This window comes from Nuphar pumila, chromosome 12 (assembly GCF_984573655.1).
Source record: "Nuphar pumila chromosome 12, dmNupPumi1.hap1.1, whole genome shotgun sequence".
NCBI lineage: Eukaryota > Viridiplantae > Streptophyta > Magnoliopsida > Nymphaeales > Nymphaeaceae > Nuphar > Nuphar pumila.
This window is the reverse complement of record NC_143260.1, coordinates 15,099,791-15,118,417: the sequence shown is the minus strand read 5'-3', so window position 1 is coordinate 15,118,417 and position 18,627 is coordinate 15,099,791. Positions and strand designations below refer to the sequence as shown.

The 18,627-nt window shown below is 34.7% G+C and overlaps 2 protein-coding genes across 2 annotated transcripts; both read right to left on the bottom strand.

Annotated features, from left to right (window-relative positions):
• Positions 1-9,076: 9,076 nt before the first annotated feature.
• Positions 9,077-11,255, bottom strand: LOC149820091 (Pentatricopeptide repeat (PPR) superfamily protein). The gene has a single exon (XM_089982564.1). The coding sequence runs from the start codon at positions 11,253-11,255 to the stop codon at positions 9,387-9,389; it is 1,869 nt and encodes a 622-aa protein (XP_089838690.1). The 3' UTR covers positions 9,077-9,386.
• LOC149820090 (uncharacterized) lies at positions 9,077-13,956 on the bottom strand. The gene is made up of 4 exons (XM_089982565.1): positions 13,813-13,956; positions 13,383-13,542; positions 13,012-13,174; positions 9,077-11,649 (listed from the first exon to the last, which is right to left on the bottom strand). The coding sequence occupies exons 2-4, from the start codon at positions 13,518-13,520 to the stop codon at positions 11,450-11,452; spliced, it is 501 nt and encodes a 166-aa protein (XP_089838691.1). The 5' UTR covers positions 13,521-13,542; positions 13,813-13,956; the 3' UTR covers positions 9,077-11,449.
• Positions 13,957-18,627: the final 4,671 nt, after the last annotated feature.

The window sequence follows — 18,627 nt, the reverse complement described above, 5'->3', positions numbered from 1 at the left end:
TGCATCAAATAAACAAAATAAACATTAAAATGAACTGAATCTCACCTAAGGCTTAGGTAGCTCTTTCTATGTTCGACGAGTGCATGAGAATAGATGGCACTTTGACTTGACGCATGCTCCAAATGAGTATGAGATAGGAGATCTGGGCCCCAAACTAGGCTTGAACTAGGTTAGGTTTTACAAAGATTCCAACATAGTAAGGTTAGTGTTAGGGAGACAAAGTCCATATATTGAAATAGTAAGGGTGACCCCCTATTTATAGTTTTTCTGGTGAATCCAAATATGTTTACTGCATATCTGAGATCCGACAGTCTGGACCCAGTCCAGATAGCGATGGACGACTCCTATTAGGTTGTTTTTGAATTAAGGATTGAGATTTGTCCAAGGCATATTACCTTAGATAAAGAGCTTTGCTTTTGTAAAGGGGATGTGAGAGGAGGATATTATGTTCTAAGTCTGGAAGGTAAGTGAGCGCAGATAAGGAGGGATGCACTTTATGAAATCGACGAAACCTGCTGACAATAGATGGACAAATTTTTTGATGACAAATTTATTTGTCGTTAATGGAAGGTGTGAACAACAATTCTTAGGGGATAATGATAATTCTTTCTAATGATAAATTAATTTACCGTTATCAAAAGCTACTAACGACAAATTTATATGCTAAAGACAATTTTAATTGTCGGCAGAAAATTAACCAAAATAGGCTCGATAGGTGAACTTGTTTTGGTCATAACTTTCTATCTGGATGTTCGTTTGGGGTGATTTTTGATGCGTTAGAAAGTTAACATCCTCTAACTTAATTACTTTTTTTAGTGTGATAAAATTCAATAAATTTAATGATAAAAATGCACTCAATGTGGGCTCTACCTAAAAAATTAGTTTTTTACTGAACAAGTCACCTTGTTTTGATTGTATCTTTCTACTTTCATGTTGTATTGACATGATTTTTGACTTGTTGAAAAGATAAGATCCTCTTAGTTTAATTGTTATTTTGGACAAAATCTTGAGGATATAGTTTTGGAGGCCAAAAATAAAGTTGAAGTTAGCATAACTTTTAAATAGGCTAAAAACACTAGATTTTGGTACTTGACTTCTGACGTAAAATGATTCGGTTAAAATTGTGTGTCTACACCCATAGCTACTGAAATTTTGTATTGATTTAGCTTTTACTTTCATGGCTTTGAGATTTTGAGACAACTGACGTGCCTAATTAGATTGCTCATATATTTTCTTTAAATAGTGTTGTACTTCTCTTGCTTCTTTAAATTTCATTATATTTACAGTAATTTTCACTAATGAAGTCAACAACCATGATTTCACCTTAGCATGATCTTTGTCTTACTCTTCAAATACAACATCACGGTTTTTTTTAGATAGGCAAGCTGGGGTTAGGCAGACCCCCACCAGTTATAGAACCTACTATTGGGTTTTGAACTTGCAGTGTCCCAACAAGGTGATGTGCAATGACAGCTCCTACCAAACAAGTGGAGCCCCTACTGGTGCAACATCACAGTATTCATCATCACTTTGGTTTCCTTTAAACCCATTTAGGTATCCACCATATTCAAGACCTTTAACCACGGTCTTTACATATTTAGTTCAATATATGTAATTACTTTTATCCAACTTAATGGAAATGATGTGATTAACATCCTTCTTCTCCATTCTTTACTAAACCCCCAAAAACTACAATTCAAACCCAGCACAAACAGAAAAACACAACACAAAGGGGACAAACAAATAGGCTGTAAATGCTTCAAGAAATTAGAGGGTAACAATGCAGCCAATATTGAAATCTCATGATAATCCTTAATAGATTTGAGTCACCACCATAAAAAATAGATCAAAACAGGCTAGATTTAGCTGCACCCTACTGCCAATAGCCACCAGATACAAAATACCCAAAGTCACCACGATAATCTCAATAAATCTCTTCAAAAACTACAAGATTCAAGCCAAGATAAGTTGTAATATGCTCTAGACTAGAAAAAAGCCTATATACATCTTATCTGAACTATAAAAAACCTTTGGAAGTTTACATTTAGGCATCCAGCCTTTGGAGAAATTACATTTCACCGGTTCACGTGTTCAAAGTTTTAACACAACAGACTGCCCTATTAGGAAATTGCGCATATCACCGCCCTGGTTACTTTCTGTTTGAATATGAGATGGAAACTGTTACTTTTGAATTGAAATTGCATACTTACCCTATCGTCTTTTTATCTTTAAGTTCCCAAATTCTGCAACTCAGTTAGGGCTTCCACCATTAAAGTGTTGTTGCAAGAACACCTGCAACTAGAGGCAACAGTGAGGACATGTTTTTAGGCGACAAAGAGGTCTTTTTTATGTGGTCCAATACGAGACTCTCATTGGAAGGTTGATTACTAGATTTTTGTAGTCTTGGATGATAAGTATGAGCATGCTGAAGCATTCTAGTGTAATGATCATGATGATGACAGTGAGAGCAATTCAGTCTAATGCATGTTGATCTTCCACAAGATCCCAATCTTGGGTAGCCATTTGATAGAAGATATCATAAGTTATGAAGTTTCTCTCAGAATTGCTAGTTGGGAAAGCAAGAGTGGGAAGCGAGGCACTTTAAAATTTTAGGGAGCGGGAAGCAAGAAGCAACTTAGAAGCCAACCAAGAATTGTCTCGAAAGCGAGAAGAGAACCAAAAGCGACCTAGAAAGCAAACAAGGATTCAAAGGAAAAACAAAGAGGGAAGCGAGTAGGAATAGAAAGAGAAAAAAATGTATATATTTTTTATTTTATCAAAATATAAGATTTATATTATCATTGACAAAATAAAACATGACTAGCTATTAATCTCAAAACTGAATCATGTATGCAAGACAACCATCTAACAAATGCATCTTGTTGCAATCATTTAATAAATAATGCGCCAAAAAAACATATAATTTATATTCATGTTACAACTATTTAACAAATGCGTAATGTTACAAGCATTTAATAAATAATACATCAAGAAAAAATCATAATTCATATTCCAGATGCATTTAAGCAATAAAAACATAATTTAATTTCACAACAGTGAAGGTGTAAAATCCATGATTTTTTTTGGGTTTTTCATAAATAATATGGGAATTTACCATCGTTCTTTACACAGTGCAACAAAAACCTTTTAGTGCACCACATCAGTGCAACTAACGAGACTTTGTACCTCCGACATGCATACCGAGAAATGAACAAGTTAAAAACCTACACTCATAATCGTCAAAGATTCAGATTGTCTTCAAGGTAGGGAAAAATCATATACAATGATGGCGGCTGAACATTTCTAATATTTATATTTATATTTATATTTATATTTATATTTATATTTATGTCAAATATAAATATAACATATATATATATACATTTAACTAAAGAATGCAGTTTTGTGTATTCTTATCATATTTAAATTATGCATTTAACTCACGGGCGCAGTTTTGTATATTCTTGTCCTATTTAAATTATGATTTATTTTAAGTACGTGATTTTGCATACTTTTGCTTTATTTACGATGGTCTTTTTGGCAGACACTACTTAATATATATGTATTATACATATGTATATAACTATTTAGAATACACAGATTTGCATATTCTTGTTTTATTTAAATTATGATTTATTTCAAGTATGCGGTTTTGCATACTTTTGCTTTATTTATGATGGCATTTTTTAGTGGACGTTGTTTTAATAGATATGCATTATACATACATATATAACTATTCATAATATATAGATTTGTGTATTCTTGTCTTATTTAAATTATGATTTATTTCAAGTGTTCAGTTTTTTATACTTTCACTTTATTTACGATGGCCTTTGGTAGACATTGCTTTAATACATATGTATTATAAATACATGTATACTTATTCAGAGTACGTAGCTTTGCATACTCTTGCTCTATTTCAATTATGCACATATTTATTTAGAGTATGCAGTGTTGCATACTTTTGTTTACTTTAAATTATGCGAGTATTTATTTGAAGTTGCACAATTGTGCACCCCTGCTTTAATTTAATTTCAAAAGAGTTTCATGCGAGATTTCAAGTTTGCATGCCCCTAATATTTCATAAAATAAAACAAGGGTTTTATGATCGCATGTTCATGATATTCAACTTACATATGTGTCGTTTATCCTATAAACAAAATAATGCCCACATGCATTAAAATTGTTACGTCCATTTTGATCAGACAATTCCCAAGCGTTAGAGTGTTCTTAGAAATACCATTCCAACATGTTTTGAACTTTAAAATAAGTTGAGATTGACATGACTCAGGAATTCACAACTGAGTCTTTTCTTTGAACCAATAACATGCAAAGACTTTGACTAGATAGACTTCGGTCGTACTTATGTAAGGTGATTCCTTTTTGCATCCGAAATGACTCGAATATGCCTCCATCATAAGGCGCGGGAAATCATGATTTTTCTCGGGTTGTGATTGGTTCTCTTTTTGAGAAACCAATATTATTCTAATCTTTAATGTACTATAAGACATGCTCAACATTGATGAGTAGTTTTGAGGTTTATGACAAACCTCGTTGTGCGATAATGCATCATATTATAAGAAAATCGCATAAACATACATGGTTGCCTTCACAGGCAAGATTCTTGATTTGGTTTAAAAGACCAGAGCATATTGAATAGACTGTTAGATAAAAGAATACCCAACACACTCATTCATCCTTTAGTTCTGTCAAGAGAGAGGATAGGAGGTATACACTCCGATGATAATAATTATGCTTCTCGAGTGACAATGGCTCGGTATCTCTAGTCATCAGAGTTAGGGGATAGGGCTATTGATTATTATCCTAGGTGGTAGATCCCACAAACTTCTGCAGAAGTTTGAATGCATCCTACGTTTATTCTTGCCTCTGGGAAATTCTCTCTCAGTCTCTGAAATCGTTTCCATTGGAGCGGACACAACTAGTCGTTCGGGTTATAAATTTACATAAAATAATAGACCTCCGAACGGTCTCAATTGTTTCTATATTTTGTCCTATGAGTACCCACAAGTCAACAATTATCGAAACAAGATTATAATGTTCATTCTGCTTTTTCGAAACTGAATGTTATAAAATATGATAATGCATATGCTAGTCTTGTTTTTTGGTTTGTTGTCATTGCATTTTGAGGCTTTCATGAGTCTGACCCATTTTATGGGATACAAGTGACGAATTGACGAATATTGCAGGTGATGGCGCAATGACATGATGATATCAAGAACCCACTATCTCTATTGTTCGCTCTTGAGCATATTTTATAATTTTGTATAAGGAATTTTATATAACACTGTTTTGAAAACCTTGCTTTGAATCTTCATAGTTTTGCATGGATGTACGAAAATGCAAACCCAAATCCAAGACATTTGGGGATGCAATTTGTTGGTTGAAAAATTTGTCTGTAATCCACCCAAGGTTCACCGACTTGTCATTTTCAAATATTATTTCTGGTGAACTATCGTTTTAACCCTAAAAAATGATTGATTATTAAAATTTCAAAATTTTCTTTAAAATTTACAAGTTTGGGATTTTGGGGCATTACAGCTTTGGTATCAGAGTGATCAAGATACAGTGATTCTTGATTATCTGACATTCGTATCACACTGTAAGTATTTTTGCTTAATTATTTTTGTATTTATCCATGATAAGAATTTTTGTTGGAAAAGATGACTTGTCGAATAAATGAAGAATCACCTGACGAATGGGCAAAACAATAGGGATTCATTATAGAAACCTTCAATAGTCTGGCCACAGCCATAAGGAGCCAAGTATGTGCCTAGTGGGAGCCTGCTGCACCTACAGGGATGAACCATCATCAGGGCGTGGTCACATATGAGAAATTCTTAAAACTAGATCCCCTAACCTTTGCAGGAAAGGCCGACCCAGAGTTCGTTGAGAGTTGGATTGAAGAGACTGAAAGAACATTCCACGTATTGTTTATGTCGAAAGAGAAAAAAATGACTTTGGCAAGTACCAGTTAAAGGACAATGCCGAAAAGTGGTAGGACATGACTTAAGGAGTCTGTTTCCCTCAGAGCGGAAGTCATCTCCTGTGAATCATTACGGTGAGGCTTCTTAGAAAATTATTTTTTCATACATGCTCGTTATAAAAAGAAAATTGAATTTTTGGAGTTGTACCAGAGAAACCTGAGTTAGGTAGATTATACCACCAAATTCTAGAACCTGAAGCGGTATTGATCAAATCTCTTCACTGAAGACCAAGAAAGGGCAAATAAGTTCGTGCAATGACTTAAAAAAGTCCTCCGCTACCGAGTAATGACCAGCATGCCCTCGAGCTTTTTTTATGTCATATCAACAACAACCCTGTTGAGCAAAGAGTGGGAGTGAGTCAAGGGAGGACATGCCAAGAAGTCTGCAGAGAATGGTGGGGCCAACAAGCAATAACTTGCTGATAGCAAGAAACAAAGACCACCATTTAAGAAGCAAAAACATGATGTAGAAAATGGACCACAACAACAACTAAATTAGATATGCACGAAGTGCAACTATGTTCATCTTGGACAGTCATGCCCCCATGACATGGGTGGTTGTCTCTATTATAGAAAGATGAGTCATTACACCCGAGAATGTCACAAGAAGGCAGCAGATTGACAGAGGTGAACCACAAGAGAAGGCCAGTAACAACAATAACAGTAGCAGCCTCAACAACAACCACAAAAAGTAGTGGCAAGCCTTGTCTATGCCACCATGACTGAACAAGTGAAAAATAGTGAATAGATACTCTAAATAGTCGTAGGTTAAGACTTTTTGTGATATGGTAAAATTGTGAATTTTGCTTATCAAAATTAAATCAATAAAATCATGTATAAATTTTGTTTAACCAAGTGGCTAGCCCAAAGCTTTTCTCAGGAACTCATTATGAGTTGTCTTGATTGTTATAAAGGCTTATGGGTTTGGGTTTGCACATATAGAGTGTGTGCATCCCCATTGACCATGATTAGTTTAGACCCCGATCTACGTGAAAGGCCCTCAGAAGGAAATTTTGAGAATGAAATTCTTTTAAAAGGGGTAAGATGTAAAGTCAGCATTTTTTTTTGTTTTTTCAAAAAATAACATAGGAATTTTACCTTATTTTTTATGCAATGCAACAAAAACCTTTTAGCACACCACATCGGTACAAGAGATGAGACTTTGTACCTCTAACATACATACTGAGGCACAAACAAGTTAAAAACCTATGCTCGAAATCATCTAAGATTCAAACCATCTTTGAGGTAGGTGAAAGTTGCATACAATAATGGTGGCTAAACATTTCTAATATATATATGTATTTATATTTACATTAAATATAAATACAACATTAATATATATATATAACTCAAGAATGCAGTTTTGCGTATTCTTGTCCTATTCAAATTATGTATTTAACTCAAAGACATAGTTTTACATATTCTTGTCCTATTTAAAATATAATTTATTTTAAGTACACAGTTTTGTATACTTTCGCTTTATTTATGATGGCCTTTTTGGTGAACACTGCTTTAATATATATGTATTATACATATGTATATAAATATTCAGAATACACAAATTTATGTATTTTTGTCTTATTTAAATTATGATTTATTTCAAGCATGCCGTTCTGCGTACTTTCACCTTATTTATGATGACCTTTTTAGTGGATGCTGCTTTAATATATATGCATTATACATACATATATAAGTATTCATAATATATCGATTTGTCTATTCTTGTCTTATTTAAATTATGATTTATTTCAAGTACACTGTTTTGCATACTTTCGCTTTATTTACGATGTGCTTTGGTAGATGGTGCTTTAATATATATGTATTATAAATATGTATATAATTATTCAGAGTACGTAGTTTTGCGTACTCTTGCTCTATTTCAATTACGCGCACATTTATTTAGAGTACACAATTTTGCATACTCTTGCTTACTTTAAATTATGTGAAGCGAACAACTTTCATGAAAATCATCGAAAGGGTTGGAGTTATAGAGGAAGGAGGAGGAGGATTGGGGTTACCGCTCTTTTCAAATATAAACGAGAAAAAAAAAACCTGAACATGCATTTATATGAGATGAAATTTTGCAAGAAAATATAATTGCGCAATACATTGGAATAAGAAATTTTGTAATATCGATCTTTTGCAATTTTTAGTAATTTTATAATACATGTGATACTCGTCCAAAATTTCGCAATTATCGAACTTTCATAAATTTTATGATTTTTGCGGGTTATTGCGCAAAACTCATCATGAGTTTCGCAAATTATTTGAAATTTTACAATATTTTTTGGAATATCACAATCTCATATGTGATTTTGTTGATGAGTTTCGTGGGTATATTATTTTAGCGTCATGATGTGTGAAACTCAAAATTTCTCACCTGCGAGGGGTAAAAGCGACAAAAATATTAAGAACCTGTGATATTGTTCATAAATTATTTTAGTGGATTTGATAAATTGAGGCATTTTTTAAAATGTGTTATCTTTGCCATACAATATGATCATTTTCCATTAAAACATTGTGATTTTTGCTCTTACTGTTCTTCTAAGCACCTCACTAAAAATATACATGACACCTGCCATCAACAAATATCCCGACACCAACTGGACACAGAAGGCCACCTTATTCCCTCCCCTAGTAACAACGTTAGAGACCACTTGCTTGCACCCTGGAATACGCCAGCTGCTAGGGCCAAAGCCCAACTAAGACCAATCGCCAACTATTGGCCACACTTACCAGGCCAACCGAGCTTCCTGAAGCATTGGACAACGACTCCCAGATCTCATTCTTGACCATGGACACATGAGAAGGGCCATCATGGGCGAAATAACTACGTGAAAGACCAGGGACCAACATTTCTTTTTCCAATCGACCGAAAAGGACTGCTCCGACCTTCTGAAGAACTCCTCCCTCGCCCTTGATTTGGGATTCTCCTCACTCCAAAATTCTAGCAGATGAAGGTCCAAACATTTGCTGCCACCGAGCATGAGAAAAACAAGTCTCACATTCTCAGCCTCTCAGTGAAAGAGGGACTTACACCTTTGACATGAAACATGAGTTTCACCCTTTAAGTTTTCTTTTTTTTCTGAAGAGGGAAAACATTGCATTGCACTAAAACCTCAACAGCATACATCACACATAGTAATTTGCCGATGAAAAATCGACTCACAAAGACTTAAACAGATCAGGAAAGCATATGAATAAAGCAACCAGAGTGCCCACTACCATGAGATGAGACCAATTTATCAACTTGCAACACAGCTCATAAGTTGTTGGTAGAATAAAGAAACTTGTGTTAATTAGTGGGTTAGGAAAAGAAATGTTGCCCCTCTCTCGAACCAGCACTACAGCGAAGAAAAAATACACCTGACCTGCTTCAAAATCACCAGTAGTCCCCACAGGAACAACCACCCTCCTTGAAATGGTGAAAGCGGTTTGTGTCCCTCATGACGATCACACGCCCTGTGATTTTCGATGCCAATTTCATGAAAGTATGGCAGTCTCCACACACACGAAGGTTCTTCTTTATCCGGATTGGAATGCCAACAGGAATGCATATGAGACCAAAAGCAAGCGCCAGCTTCTCGCTGTGGTGCCTCAGTAACTTCTCTTTGCATTCCTCCCCGACTTGATGTAAGTCATGATCAGTCTCTGTTCTGTAACCAATTACCCTTATCTCTTCAGTCAAATTTTCCAGCTTCTTGTAGATCTCATCAATTCTCGAGTGGTATCTGTCTCCAACAACAAATGTATGCACCCTATCCTTGACTTCAATCCAACTCTTTCCCTGCTCCTTCTTGACTCCACTGTCCTTCAACTTCTTCCTTGCTTCTGCAACATCCACCCATCTTCCGCGGGCAGCATAAATATTTGATAGCAAAACATGGTTCCCAGCATTCATGGGTTCTAATTCGAATAGACGCTGTGCAGCAATTTCTGCAACTTGGATGTTCCCATGGATCCTGCATGAACCCAGTAATGACCCCCACATTGATGCTGTGGGTTCAAATGGCATCTTCTTGACCAAGTCTTCAGCGTCATAAATCATCCCTGCTCGGCCAAGCAGATCAACCATACAGGCATAGTGATGTACATTTGGTTCTACATTGCAATCTCTGATCATCGAATCAAAATAATGACGGCCTTCATTCACCAACCCCCCATGCCCACAAACAGAGAGAACAGAGACATAGGTTATCTCATTCGGATAAATACCTGACTGTTGGATCTTTTCAAAAAGAATCCTAGTCTCACTGCAACGAGCATGTCGCGAGAAGCCAGAGATCATTGCATTCCATAAGACAATATTTCTCTCAATGATGCTTGAAAATACACAATAAGCTTCTTCTATGCTTCCACATTTAGCATACATGTCAACCAGAGAGGCCACTATGAAGAAATTCGAGCTCATACCAGTTCTAAGAATAACTGTGTGAATCTGATTGCCTTCTATTAGAGCAGCTAAGCTTGCACATGCACTGAGAGCAGCTGATAATGTAAATTTGGTTGGTTCCAGCCCAAGCTTTTGAGATCTATGCAACAATTTTAAAGCCTCTTCATGCATATCATTCTGCACATATCCAGCTATCATTGAGCTCCAGGTAACATCACTTCGTTCAGGCATATCTTCAAATATAAAATATGAATCTTCTATTAAACTGCATTTCGCATACACATCAAGCAGTGCTGTACCAACATACACGTTTGAATTGAGTGCAGTTTTAATCACATAAGCATGCAATTGTCTGCACTCTACAAGCGCCATCTTTGCAGCACATGCACAAAAAATGCTTGGAAGTGTAAACTCACTAGGTAGCATTCCTTCTCTCCGCATTAATATGAAAAGCTTGAGAGCCTCTTCTTTCTCTTGATTCTTGGTATGAGCACCGATCATAGTATTCCATGACACTACACTTCGTTCAGGCATTCTTAAAAATTCCGCCTTTGCAAGATCAAGGAACCCACACTTAGAGTACATGTTGATCAGTATATTTGACATCAGTGTGTCCATTTGCAGACCAGCTTTGATAACCTGTCCATGGCAGGTCTTCCCTTCTGAAATAGATCTTTTGCTTATACAGGTCTGCAACAAATGCTGCAAATTCAACCGCACCAAATCGTTTTCTGCAACTACAGTGCAATTTATTATGGCCTTTCCTTCCAATTTTCCATGGGCAGAGGTAGAAACCCATCTCCAATGCATATAAACATGGTTATAGAGCTGCCTCTGTTGGAAAGGCAAATGGCTCATGATCTAGCTTGTTAAATGCAAGTCATGCCCACTTTAAGGCATCTGATAAAACCAATGTCATTGTCACATTTGATAACAGATAACTGGAATTTGACTAAAAGATGATCTTCAAGTCCATTAAAAGTAAGCCGTTCAATGCTGGATATATTACAAGATACCTATTTGAGAGTAGAAGCATTACTCTAGGTATAAAATCAAGATGATTTTCTCGATGTATCCTTATTTTCATTCCATAAAGATTCTGAATCTCTCTTTTTTTCCATCACTTGCTGTATCCCTTCTTGGTAGCCTTGTATAAATTTTTTTAGTGTATCTCTATATACAGATGCCCTAGTCATGTATAATCTCTGTAGAGCAGGCCTTAGAGTCTCCATTCCTCCTCTTGCTGCCATGGCTGCTTATTTCCACCGAATAAAAACAGAAATATGAGAGCATGTTCAAGTAAAAAAAAAACAAATAAATATGAAGAACAAACAGACAGGGAAGATAACAGAGAAGAAAAAGCAGTGTGGATTCACAACAGAAAAGTAAAACTTACAACCAATCAACAACATCCAAAACTCCATTAAACCATCTCATTTTATTTTTTACATGTTTTTGAAATTCATATGGAAGGAAATTATGCTCTATCAGTTACCATGTTAACACCTACATAACAAAAGATAAAAATGGCCCACAATTAAAGAACATTAACACATATCATGTGGTAGAGAGTTCCATGTAGATATATCACATGAAAATATTCATGATGCAATGGCTATTGCAGCAACAGATATTCAGTTCTGTTTGGAGGCAACCATCAGAGAGAAACTGGGAATCCCCAAGGCAATTTTCTGTTTGGGAGAATAGAGAAAAGGTTTCTGGGGATGTTCAGAGTGAAGATGACAGTGCCATTTCCATAAACCGAATGCCATCAAGGAAGTTGGTAATTTGCAACTACCACACTGGTGACTCTCTGACAGCCCGTTGCAGTCTCCGACAATCCTCCAGCTACCACTTTAAATATGTTGGAAGAGCATTAGACAATGTCTGCTACCACTTTAAGAGCATTTGACGATGTGCCAAACAGCTTTGGATACATTTGGTAAGCACCTGGCTGAATTTGGCTGGGTGCGCCCAAACAGCACAATAAAACATGTTAAAATCTTTATTTCTTTGTGGATTTCATGGTTATCTCCCCAGCTACCTTCAACTACCGGCTCCCAGACAGAGCCTTATAGAAAGTAATTATAGAAGCTATGTTACCGTGACACAGCACTTAGGGTGCCTTACCCGCGTCGATACACACAATAAAACTGATAAGCAAAAAATATAATAGAAAAAAGAAAAAACATATTTAAGATATAGAAAAGAAGTAAAAAAAAATAGTAAAAGTAATATTCTCAAAATATCGCAAGGTTTTGCTTTTGATATCGTTTTATGAATTTATAGCTATATTAATGCTATACTTTCAAAATATCGCCTATATCTGTGACTAAGAGGATAATAAACCAAGATAACTGCAAATGGTTGTATGTGAAAACATAGAATATACAACTGCACTCAATTCAGGACAAAACCAAGTATTCTTAAACGGATTACTTTGGGCCCTGTGTGAGTGCAGGGCTAATAATTGCATTCAGGATTTATTAGTCCACAACAAGATCCATAATCCATGAAGATGTTGCATACCACAACCATAAGCCAAAAATTTCCAAAAACGAAAAGGATTTAACAAAAGAAAACTGATATTCAGGTTGTATCGTTTTCTGCTTACCAAGATCCTCCAGTGCTGATGGTTCTTTTTCATGACCATTGCCTTTCTCTTTAAGAGTGTTAACATCACCTTCTTTGGTTTTCCTATAATCTTTTGGCAAACGTTCTTCACTAATATCCCTAACCCAACTTGCCGCATAAAGTCTAGAAGCCTCCTTCACTATCTGTTGCAAACGAATGAGAATGTAAACTAAGCACGAAATTTGATGCAAAAAAAAAACAGCTCTTAGTAACCATCAAACGAAGCCGGCTATTTTGCACTTAGAATTGTATGTATCAGTACAAGAATACAAATCTCAACCAAATGATAAGGTACATACTTAATCACACGGTTGAAGAGTCAAACAGAACACACGAGGATCAAGGGCTTACATAGTACCAATCTTTCCAAGTTACTTTGGGCCGATTCTTCACATGTGGGGGATCAGGCAGGGATGAGGGGAATGCGATTTCTTTTACATCGTAGCGAACATAATCATACACCTTCCTCCAAACAACCTTCAACTTCATCTTTGTTATCTACAACTTCATCCTAAAAACCAGGGGGAATCAAAACAGAACATCATTGAGTTGGCATCACATCAACCTCGTAAAAATGGTTGGTTGCTTAAAAATCATGAAGAAAAACGCCAGGTACAAAGTACAAACAAATATGAAAACCATTACAAATAAACCCTAGAACCAAGAAGCCAAGAAGGGGGCCAACATGAAAGTTGGGTCTAAAAATGAACCGATTCGGATGCACTTTTTTTGCATAAGGGAAATGTTTTACAGGAATATGGATGAGAGAGAGAGAGAATACCAGGACGGCGCCTAGCTTGCATTGTCGGTGATCATTTTCCCCTTGACGGTAGGGCTGGTAAACGAGCATACCAGGACGGCGCCGAGAAACATTCGATTTCTCATTTGATGTTCGATGCTTGATAGTTATTATTTGATGTTGGATGGTTGATAGTTGATGTTTTTTATTTTTTATATATGATAGTTATTATTGTTGCAATTGAAGATAATTTTTATAATTCTAAATATTAACTACCACCGCGGTCAGGTCCTGTCAAGCTGAAAGTTGAGGATCGAATCCGGCGGACTGCTGTTGCTTTATCACGGTTGGTGCACTTAAAGGCTTGGGTGGACGTGTTTTTAAACCAGAGTTTTACCAAATAGAGAGGCAGGCCCATTAAGTGACACGGTTCTCTTATCATAAAAAAATGTAAAATTTAATTATGTAATTAATTTGTTTTTATTTTATTTTTTGATTTTTCATTTTTTAATAAATTATTTGATGTTTTAAAATTTTTGATATTTTCCTGACAAAAACAAGGAAAAAAAATGGAAAACTCTAGAGAAATGTTATTATTTGGCTCAAAATTATACCCCTTTTTAATCTGGCAAAATAACCCTTTCTTTGGTCTAGATTTTTGGAATGTATTTTGAAGGAAAAACCTTCCTTATGAAAAATGTTTAGCCCATCTTTGAAAAACTCTTTGAGTTTAAAATGTCAAGAGTTGGCTTAAGCGATAAGACACTCAGGGGGCTTGGATCTTGGGTTGGCTCGATTCTATTCAGTCTTGGTTTTGGTTTAACTTTGACCAAACTTTTTATTATTATTTTGGATAAATTTATACCTTATAAAATCACTTAATATGCTTTTATTTTCTTTAACATTTGATGGATGACCAAGGCAGTCAAAGGTCATTTGCAACTTTATTAGGAGGTGACACTTGGCCCTAACAGCTAGCCTCAATGTGTTCAAGTAGAGGGTGGCCATTTGGGCATTTATGAGGGCATCCTACATGTTTGAACCATAATGGGTGCATGCTACACGGTTTGGCACATTATGAGCCTTTATGAACCCATGCTTAATAGGGTCAATGTAAAACCCATACAAATTTTTTTCCTTATTCTTTTTCTCTCCCTCTCTTTCTCTTTGTCATACTGTGAAGTAGTTCAAGGTAGTTGTATCGTGGTGACTAGCCTAGTCAGTGTTAAGGGTGACTTGTGCAGGCTTGATTGTATCCCAAAAGAGAGGTTGTGTTCAACCCTACTACACTAGAGTTCAACCTTGGTGGAACAATTGTCGCTTTTAAGAAAGCATCATTGTTTCAGGCTTTCAAGCTTTGCCCCTACCAATCATTGCAAAAAAGTTATGAATTTTCAGCAAAAAAATCACAAACAAGAAATATCATTTTAGGAGTACCATCAAGGGGAAGATCATCACCGACAAGGCAGGCGCGGTGTTGTCCTCGTATGTTATCTTTAGCTCATCCTTATTCTTGGAAAACATTCAACTTACACAAAAATATTTAGATAAACAAGAAAGAAGTAATGAGTAGAAATCTCTAATTAACAACTCAATATACTCAAGTCAATCAAATTTCAATGAAAAAACATTGACTAACAATTCAACTTCATAATGAAAAGCGATGAAAATAAAAGAGAAGATAAAAACAAATTGCTTAGGATTATTATGCACATTATATATGACATATACATTTCAATTGCTTATTTAGTTACAAAATTAAATAGCAACTTGAATAGGGAATTGGCAAATATAGCTCATTTGTTTCAACAAATTAGATGATCAGTGAAAGAAAATTTAACTACAAATTCAAGAAAAAGAAAAAATGTGAAGAACAGTTTTGTCTGGTCTTTGTCTATCAAAGGCTTTTATTGTATGTTGATTACATTAAAACTTCAAAAAGGCACATGATGTATAAAAGATTGAAAAACACCTTGTATGTAGTATAAACTTTTTTTATATTTAAAAATGTTGTTTTAGAGGGAACCTAACCGATTTACAATAATAGGAAAACAATCATTGTTTTATGTATTTTCAAAAGTAAACAATTTTTTTTTGCTTAATCAAGAAATTTAGAATTGTTGAAAAATGTGATAAGGCAATATCTAAAAAAATAACGTATAAACTTTATAAAATTCAAATAATACAAGAAATATTATCAATCGAGTATGACATGTCCATATATAATTGCAATTAAGTATAAAATTTTGTTACTTTTTCTTTGATAAACAAACACATCTTTTTTTATTGCTTTTATTTGTTTAAAATAATCTTAGTAATGAGGTTAACTATACACTTTTATGCATGATCCATGTGATATATTAATTTAAATATGCAAATGAAATCTCCACGGCCAAATCAATGTTCTAAATTAGAATATATCATCATAAATAATCAATTGAAATATATAAGCTTATTTAGATGAATCAAATTTTAAATAATAGAGATATGTAATTAGAAACAAACATATAATCATAATTGACAATTATAAATATGATTTTAGTTAAGATTAGAAATAATATCAAGCTTATTTAAATAAACAATTGAATTTATCAATTGAATTTAAAAAATTAAATCATCTTTCTAACACATTAAAAATTATTGAATTTTGATGTATGCTTGCAAAGTTATGGCTTCTGCAAGTTGACTATGTCAAGTGCTATCTGATTTTGGGTATGATCCAATCCAAGTATATGTACATGATTCCAACACAAATTTGAATAAATAATATATAAATCAATAATGACATTAATAAAGCGAAAAGAAGATATCTTTCACTAGTCAAAGCTTCAAATCTATGTTGATTGAAAAAGAAAAAGAAAAAAATAAGGCACATGGCTAGATCAATTTACTTTAACTTGAACTACCATCAAAATAGAATTTAACTCAAGCTTTTATTTTCATCCAAGGTTTAGGAGCACACCGAATGGGGCAGACTTGGAATTTTCCCTTGGCTACATGGCACAAGGCTACCTAGTAGGATTTTCCAATGCTCCTCTCTAGGGTGAGACCCTTTAATTATAGAGTATGGGGACTTCAATCTCTCATTAAGAAAATGAGTCACATTTGATGCCAACTTTCAACCACACTTTTTTAATCGACAAGGTCATCTTTGATTAAGTAATATTTTTAATTAAAATAAAATTCTAAAAGTTGTAGAGATTTTATGGATACAAAAAATAAAATTTAACAAACATAATAATTACAAACATATTCTTAAAACAAGATTTACAAAAAACTTATTTGGCAAATCATAGCTTTGACTCAATATATGCATATTTACTAGTATACTAACTCATACCACATTGTAAGACGTACTAGAGGTTTGACCTTAATATAATGAGCTCACGCTAGTTACCATTATGAAAATCGAAAAAGTTTTGTTCACCCAGTATAGAGACATGCAGTATAAATATAAGACATGTTGATTGTTTAAGGCTAAAGTTTACATAACTAATCATATTTTGAAGGCTTCTAACGAGTGTGGTTATTAATTATTGTCTCTTAATAGGGCTACCTACTCCAAAATCTCTCCTAGACCTTGATCCCATAACCACTTTCGAAGACACCTAAACAGACCATCCAAAAGACATTTGCATCTACTTTTTCGGACCCATTTCTCATCTCTCGGAGTTAACCACTTTATGCAGCTCTCCTTTTTCTTGAATTGAATGCTTTATATCAAATTGACTAACTGGTAAAGAGATAATGTTGGGTCTATTGCAAACATATGTGTTTCATGCTCTACGATCTCTACCGGGTCCTAGGGTAATTTTTTTCATATTGACATCGTGAGTAGGTCTATCTCTTGAAGACCTCACCTTCAAGAGACTCTAATGTAGAAAAATAATAAGATATACTACATCACCCCAACTCATTCAAACTTATAACCCTAACCTGATTTATGTGACATCAAAGGCAATGTATCCAAAGTTTAAGGTTGGCACAACTTATGTAAGTTTTCAAATGAGTTCATCATGTAACCAAAGCTGGTAAAACTAAGATAAGATCTTCCATAAATCATAGTTGCATGCAATAACAGAAACAATTCATGAACATAATTGATCATGCAAAATAACTGCATTAAATGCATCTCATTTTATGCATAATCTGAGTAAACTCGCTTTAAAAACCCAGTTTTATCGTCAGTTTTGAGAAACTACATTGGAATCGAGATTATCATAAAATCGCATATTCTGAAGTTTTCCCCTATGTTTTCAGTGTTTTTCACTACTCTAGGATTTTCTTAAGTTTAATTAGATTAGGTTTTAAGCAATTGAGCCTTAGTTAGTTTTAGGAATGTGATTTAGCAAACATGTTTTTCAAAGAGGCCTCTTATTGGAAATTCTGAAAAAATACTCAAACTTAATTTTAAAAAAATGTTTTAACTTAGGTTTAAGCTATAAATAGAATCATTAGAGAGGGAGGGGACATTTTTTCCCCTCTTGAAAAACATGCCCCCTCCCTTGCTTCTTCTCTCCATCTTCTCTTCTCCCTTTTTCCTCTCATCCATTGCCGACTTCTTTTCTTTCTCTATTTCTCCTTTGTCTTCCCCTTCTTATTCTTTATTTCATCCATCTTCTAAACCCTTTCTTTAGCAGCTTTTCTTATCTATGTCATTGGGGAGGTGCTTGATTTCAGCCGAGAAGAACCACATCCATCTTGTCGGAGTGCGCCACATAGTTTGCTCTTTTCTCTTCATTGTAGCGTAGGTTGCATTGCATTCCATGCATTATAGCTATTTATTCTTTTCGTAACTTGCGTATTGCATCTAGATCTGCATACCAGATTAGTTTAGCCATTGTTAGTATATGTACA

Bases quoted from the DNA above. Each gene is read 5' to 3' on its own strand.
- LOC149820091 (XM_089982564.1), bottom strand. From the start codon at position 11,255: ATGAGCCATTTGCCTTTCCAACAGAGGCAGCTCTATAACCATGTTTAT.
- LOC149820090 (XM_089982565.1), bottom strand. From the start codon at position 13,520: ATGAAGTTGAAGGTTGTTTGGAGGAAGGTGTATGATTATGTTCGCTAC. The intron at 13,175-13,382 runs GTAAGCCCTTGA...CGTTTGCAACAG, and splicing joins CTTGGAAAGATTGGTACTAT to ATAGTGAAGGAGGCTTCTAG. The intron at 11,650-13,011 runs GTAAGCAGAAAA...GGAAATAAGCAG, and splicing joins ATCAGCACTGGAGGATCTTG to CCATGGCAGCAAGAGGAGGA.